Source organism: Limulus polyphemus, unplaced genomic scaffold, assembly GCF_000517525.1.
Source record: "Limulus polyphemus unplaced genomic scaffold, Limulus_polyphemus-2.1.2 Scaffold3480, whole genome shotgun sequence".
NCBI lineage: Eukaryota > Metazoa > Arthropoda > Merostomata > Xiphosura > Limulidae > Limulus > Limulus polyphemus.
In genome coordinates, this window is record NW_013669090.1 from 108,466 (window position 1) to 115,410 (window position 6,945).

General features: G+C 35.5%; 1 protein-coding gene across 2 annotated transcripts in view; it reads left to right on the plus strand.

Annotated features, from left to right (window-relative positions):
- LOC106469429 (ankyrin repeat domain-containing protein 33B-like) overlaps window positions 1-6,861 on the plus strand; it is a 27,482-nt gene extending 20,621 nt beyond the window's left edge. For both annotated transcript variants that reach the window (XM_022397942.1, XM_013929923.2), the window contains exon 5: window positions 5,480-6,861. In XM_022397942.1, coding sequence (XP_022253650.1) covers window positions 5,480-6,084 — 605 coding nt within the window. In that variant the 3' untranslated portion in view covers window positions 6,085-6,861. The remainder of the gene's footprint in view (window positions 1-5,479) is intronic.
- Window positions 6,862-6,945: the final 84 nt, after the last annotated feature.

Here is a 6,945-nt window from a genome sequence, read left to right on the forward strand (position 1 = left end):
ATTTATGATTTTAACTTTATACACAAGTGCCAAAATACTATAATTAAAAGCCCAAGAGTTGGCGGTAGGTGTTGTTTCCTCTAGTTTACCAGTTCAAAAATTAGAGACGGCTAGTGCAAGTAGTCCTTGTGTAGCTTTGTGAGAATATCCAAAAAGGTGCAAACAAACTTTATGTATTATTCAAGTTTAATCCGATAATATTGGACTTGAACGCCCGTTATGGAAAGCATGGTAAAATGTTTTTAATATTTAGATACTCTGGAAAGTAATGTTTTCTTAATATTTGATTATCGACATTAGACCTGAAATCTTCTGTGAATTAATCTCTATAAGGATGAGAGTTTCTGAAGCTTGCGTCAAATTTAATACTCTTATTGACAACAAAAATGAAAACGGTAATAATAATAATAAGTTGAAGAAATGAACATCAGTTAATAAAATGTTTCATGTGTTTATATAAACAGTGCTCGATAACTAAAACGCTAAACTTCACGAAAAGTATTGAAATGAAAAAAGACTTAGAAAAGAGCTTTCATAAAACACGAAATCTCTCGGATAATCTTCTTACCTTGGCTTCTAGCAAGGATTATCTGATGAATAACTAAAACGGTAAACTTCACGAAAAGTATTCTACTGAGATTGAAATAAAAAAAGACTTAGAAAAGAGTTGTCATAAAACACGAAATCTCTCGGATAATCCTCTTACCTTGGCTTCTAGCAAGGATTATCTGAAGAAATAACATAAGCAAAAACACAATAAGAAATTCTTAATAATACGATACCTCGATCATAACTGCAGGTAATTAATTTTTCTCTTAGGTAGAACAAAGACATATAAAGATCAAACTCAATATTCTTACTTCGAAACAATTCAGAATTTCAAATTCTTAGGTTTTTTAACTTCTTTCTAGCAGGTATTTTGTTATTCAGAATGAATAATTATTGTCAAAGATTATATGGGACTTTCAGTGATAGGTTAACAACAATTTTCCTCAAACCAACTTGTTTTAAGAATAAGATTCTTTACAAGTAAAAATTGATGAACTCCATTATCAACTAACAAAAATAATTAAAATTGTTTTATTTATATACCTCTTAAATGGTTAGTTATTTTTTTATAATGACAAGAGGAATTTCAAAATAATGACAAAATATAACCTTCAATACGTTATGATCCGAAGTTTTGTATGTTTGAAGTCAAGGGGAGCTTCAAAATAATAGCAAAATATAGCCTTCAGTACGTTATGATACGAAGTTTTGTATGTTTGAAGTCAAGGGGAGCTTCAAAATAATAGCAAAATATAGCCTTCAAAACGTTATGATACGAAGTTTTGTATGTTTGAAGTCAAGGGGAGCTTCAAAATAATAGCAAAATATAGCCTTCAATATGTTATGATCCGAAGTATTGTTTTTTTGAAGTGAAGCATAAAGCTACACAATGGGATATCTGTGCTCTACGCGCCACGGGTATCGAAACCCGGTTTCGAGCGTTGTAAGTCCGCAGGAATGCCGCTGTGCCTCTAAGAGCATTTCCGAAGTAACTGAAACCATAAAGAATGTTTCAATAAAAACATATCTAGAACTTTGTTAACCCTAAAATTGTCGACGAAGTCTGCACAAACACATCGTTTGTTGTTGTTGATGGTTTTTTGTTTTCAGTTTTGGTAGCAATACATCTAGGACCTTGATAACTTTAGAATTACCGAATGAGTCCATATGGACTCCATCGATTTTTTAAACAAAATTTTTAAACTATTTATTCACCAAATTAGTTGCGAGTCTAGGACTTTGTCGATTACCAAAACAAAATGTATTTAACAGTATAAGAATTAAACAAAAATAAAAGAATAAAGAAAAATAATCAATATTGCAATTAATCCCGCTAATTTTTTGCTGACGTCCCATATGCATTTTATAAAGAAAATGGATGATTTCACAGAATTGTTTTTTTTTGGGGGAGCAGTTCTTTACACTGAATATTGTGACAAACAAAAACATGTAATTGTCCCCTGTGTTAACGTCACCGATAACGAACAGTATACAAACAATTCGATAACATGAGAACTTAAATAATCTAAAAGGCACACACTGTAGTTTTATTTTATACAGACCGACATTGATTTGCTATTTCGTACACATCTTAACTGAAGAAAATGGCTAATTTTATCAGACTTGGCGATTGATTTTTTTGCTTCAGATTTGATTTGTTTGTTTGATTTAGAGCAAAACTACACGATGGCTATCTGCGTTAGCCGTCCCTAATTTTGAAGAGATAGCCCAGAGGGAAGGCAGTTAGTCCACAACGCCCACCTCCAATTTTTGGCTATTCTTGGCTATTTTTGGCTATTCAAATCGAATTTGACAATCATTCTTATAATGCACTCACCGGCTCCAAGATGCAAAGTGTGTTATTTTTTATTTTATTTTATTTTTGGAGAAGGGGAGGAGGAGGGGAATATGTAACGCCTTTTTTTTAGATTTTCTAGAAACATGACACTTTGGATACCAAATATCTCAATCGTTTGCTTCTAGTAATTACGCTAAAATTGTGGAGATCTCGTGTCAGTAGTTGTCATGGTTAGTTTGGTTTAAATTTCGCGCAAAGCCACACCAGGGCTATCTGCGCTAGCCGTCCCTAATTTAGCAGTGAAAGACTAGAGGGAAGGCAGCTAGTCATCACCACCCACCGCCAACTCTTGGGCTACTCTTTTACTAACGAATAGTGGGATTGACCGTTACATTATAATGCCCCCACGACTGAAAGGGCGCGCATGTTTGTTGTGACGGGGATTCGAACCCGCGACCCTCAGACTGCGAGTCGAGCGCCCTAACCACCTGGCCATACCGGGCCGTCATGGTTAGTAACTTATAGAATTACGTAAGTCTAGTTGTCCCCCGGTAGGTAAAAACGCTAAAATCCGGGATTCGATTCCACGTGGTGGACAGAGCGCAGATAGCCTGTTATGTAGCTTTGTACTAACACAAACTAATTAGTTACTAATTTCTTATTACATTTATTTGATATCACTACTTACCCCTTTTTATATATTTTTATTCTATGTTGTTGTTGTTGTTGTTTTTTGGGGGGGAGCAGGCAAAATGGTTCTGGTTCATTTCGAAAAATAACATAATCAAAGACACGTTCTCTTAATAAACCAGACAATAGAAACCAGAAATAAATGTTGTAAATCTTCTTTTTTTGATGGCTGCAATGTGAATTCGAATAATGGAAGAAACTTGACTTATTTAATTGCAATACAATAATAACGCTACGAAGAGTGTGTTGTGCTGGTTCAAGATGCTTTAAATATTCAGTTATTAAAGATAAGACATATCGCTAAATCTAACATAAATAATTTGGTTTTGCAACCTGTATTACAGATATCCTGTAGCAAAATATGAAGAACAAGCAGTGCAAAGAAGAAACATCACTGTTGATTGAACTAGGTACACCAGAGAAGCTAAATTTCTCATATCAATGATGTCACTGTGGGGGCTTGGGCATCTAATAATTGACCAAAACTGCATTTTTACAATGAAGCCATGATAGTCTACACGATAGGTTGTAATCTTCATAATTTTCCATCTTCGTTTCCGGAATCCTCCTCCCCGTATTAAAGTTAATTATGTAATATGCGTTTAAGAAGCATTTTCCAAATGGATATTTGCGGATTTTGGATACGTTAGAGATGAAAATTCCAGTTCCCAAAACAATTTGATAACGTTTCTTTCTAGATCAAACCCTTCAGCAACCATACTGTGAATAAGCCCGTATATGATGGAAGAAATCGGATTCGATTCTAGGCTTTTTGGTAGGGCTCCTGCCATCACACGTGCTCCTTCTTAAAACTGCTCTGAAGACGGCAGTGAATGTTTTGTTTGTTTGGTTTAAGTGCAGAGTTACACATTGGGCTGTTTGTGCTCTATTCTTCGCAAGGAATAAAGACTCTGATTTTATTTTTATAATTATGTAAACTTACTGTTTACCCACAGATTAACAGTCAAAACTTAGGATAATAAAAACCTACGGAATGCTAAAATATTAAAACGATTTTAAATATCAAATCAGCAAGTCACAACCACAGCCAATATAAATGCTCAGTAGAATGATATGTATCATAACTACATTTTGACATCGTTTGGAATTTTGTAGGTGGTGTGATGCCATCGAAAACTACTCTCAGATCATAAAGATGTGTTCAGATCTTCCAAGACAGGAATATATCCTTTGTACTTAAAGGTAGTGGAAAACAAAGAAATATATATCAACTTGAGAACCAGGACTATTCAGAAAGATATCTGCAACAAGTCGTACCACAGCTGTGGTAAGAACGTGCAGCATCTTGTAACAGACGGGAAGCTGCAAAGACAATAGTTATTGTGACACTGGCAGCATTGCCCAACATTATTAAGAAGAATCTCCGTCTGAAAAAGCGAAATGGCACGTGTACAAAAGCTGCTTCCACAACAGATTCAGGAAGGGAAGGCAAACTGTATAAACTAAATGTTTGTTTGTAATTAAGCACAAAGCTACACAATGGGCTGTCTGTGCTCTGCCTACCACGGATATCGAAACCCGGATTCTAGCGTTGTAAGTCCGCAAACATACCGTTGTGCCACTGGGGAGCGAAAACTACATAAAAAGTACCTAGTTGAGGGAAAACGACAGTACTGGTCAATGGGTGAAAATTTATTCCAAAAGTGGTACATGGCATGTGGCAAAATGTTTCCAAAAGGATTCATGATTATTGTGCCAGGGGCAAGTGAAGGATCGAAAACCTGGATACAAAGGACAGGGTGAACAATGTATACTACACAGAAATACCAACTTTGTACAGAAGAGAGGACTACAGGAGTTTGGATTATCAGTATAGAGCTTCCAGTCATACCATTCGTTCAACCATCGCATATCTGAAGCAACTGGAGAATAAAACGGTTATTCATGCTATTCCATACTAAGACACACAAGTTATGTTGCTGGACACAACACCTATGGATTTCTGTGAGTTAGGAGACTGACGCACACTGGATGGACTATGGAAAGAATGCATAGGGAGTAATATGATTTTGACATAACAGTCTTACAGAGCTATGAATATATAGTCAACGCACACGGTCGTCATAAAGAGAATGACTGGACGTGGCAACGTGGACTGTAACTATTTGGTGATGTTCCATAACCGTTTTAAGATAACGACCTCTCTGTATTTGTTAATTAGCATCTAAAAATACGAGTGATAAAAATCACTAATTAGAGTTAAGTGATCGCATAGGCTATAGGCTACTAACAACGACAACGACCTAACATCTTCATCAAAGACTGTACATTTCCAAGCTCTTGTTGGTTTTTGTTTATTGTTCAAGAAACTGACGAGATTTAAGTTTCATTCAAGAAATCATAAAAATGAAGCCAGTTTTATGACTGTACTGTCTCTTGGTTTGTTCTGTACATTCATTTTTTTTTCTTTTCTTTTCACAGGTGCAAATCCTTACTTGCGAGATCCGGCTAGAAAATTATCCCCGTATGAATGGGCTAAGTTCTGTGGCCGTCAAACCTGCGCAGAGAGTATCGAGAAGTTCATGAAGTCACACTCTAAAAAAAAGTTTTCCTCACTGCATCGAAAAGAGGCAACGTTAGGAAAAAAGTGGCCAAGTGATTCCCAGCTTTGCCCCGACAATAACGCATTGCCTCCATCAAACACTGAGCTTGTAAAAGTTGGTGGTGGTTGGTTGAAACAAAAGCTGCGAAATCCCTTTAGATACAGCAACAACAGAGCACGTAGAAGTGCAGATTTTAGTGTTTTTAACAACATAACTGCATCTGCTATGTTATGTGCGTCATCAGCCATTCTCCAGAATTCTGAAGCTGAAGTTTCCGATAAAAAAAACAAAACCAGGCGAGCTAGCGGTAAGCGAAAATTTGTTGTTCCGAAGGTCGAGGTCGCCCAGGAGAGCCTTTGTCCACAAACCAACGACTGTTTTCCGACTGGTACAACGCCCCCTTTTAAGGAAACACCGCTTCAAGTAACCAAACCCCTTGTTCCAGTTTCTAGAAAGAGAAAAGAAAGCAAACAGAAAAATTAGTGGTCCTTAAAAGATTAAGTAGTTGAGCATCGCCAACAATAACACGTTTTCCTGCTTAACGTAATATTTCAAAAATGTTTCCTTTTTTTTTTGTAAAATATAACTTTCAATATGCCTTTGTTAGAAACGCATATTCTGTTATAATTGGGCATTTGATCTTCTCATAATTTATCTACAGACTCAACATTTCACCCTTTGCTTGCTATCATAGGAAAGATGCTATAAATGAAATAATTAGTGTTTTTAAATAAAACTATTTCCTGTATTTCTTCAAATTTCCAAACATACCTTTTATAATATTTTTTTTCATCTTAGTTAGCATCGTTTGTTTATATTGAAGTTTTCAATATGTTACTTTAAAGAAACAGTCGTTTTAAATCTACAGCCATTCATTCTATCATATATCACTTCTCTAATAATTTGTTTTTGTAGCATTATAATGATATCACTGATATAATTCGGGTCAGTTTCTTCCTCCTGTCGGTTTCCTTGTTGCTAAGTGCAAAGCTGCACGATAGGCTGTCTTTGCTGTGCATACCGCAAGGATCGAACCCTGAAATTTAGGGCTATAAGCTTTTTGTCTTACCACTGAGGCAATCAGGGTACACTTCCGTTACCTCTCATCACTTGTAAATACTTATCGTTTTAACTTTATTATTATCAAATTCCTTCAAAATGAATTTCGTTAATGAAATTTCAGAATCAATCCTACGGTGTGATATTAAAGTTTTTGTAATATATTACAGTTGTTTCAATAAAAATTACATTAAAGATGCACTCATTGCCTGTAATATATTACAGTTGTTTCAGTAAAAATTGCATTAAAGATGCAGTCAATGCCTGTAATATATTACAGTTGTT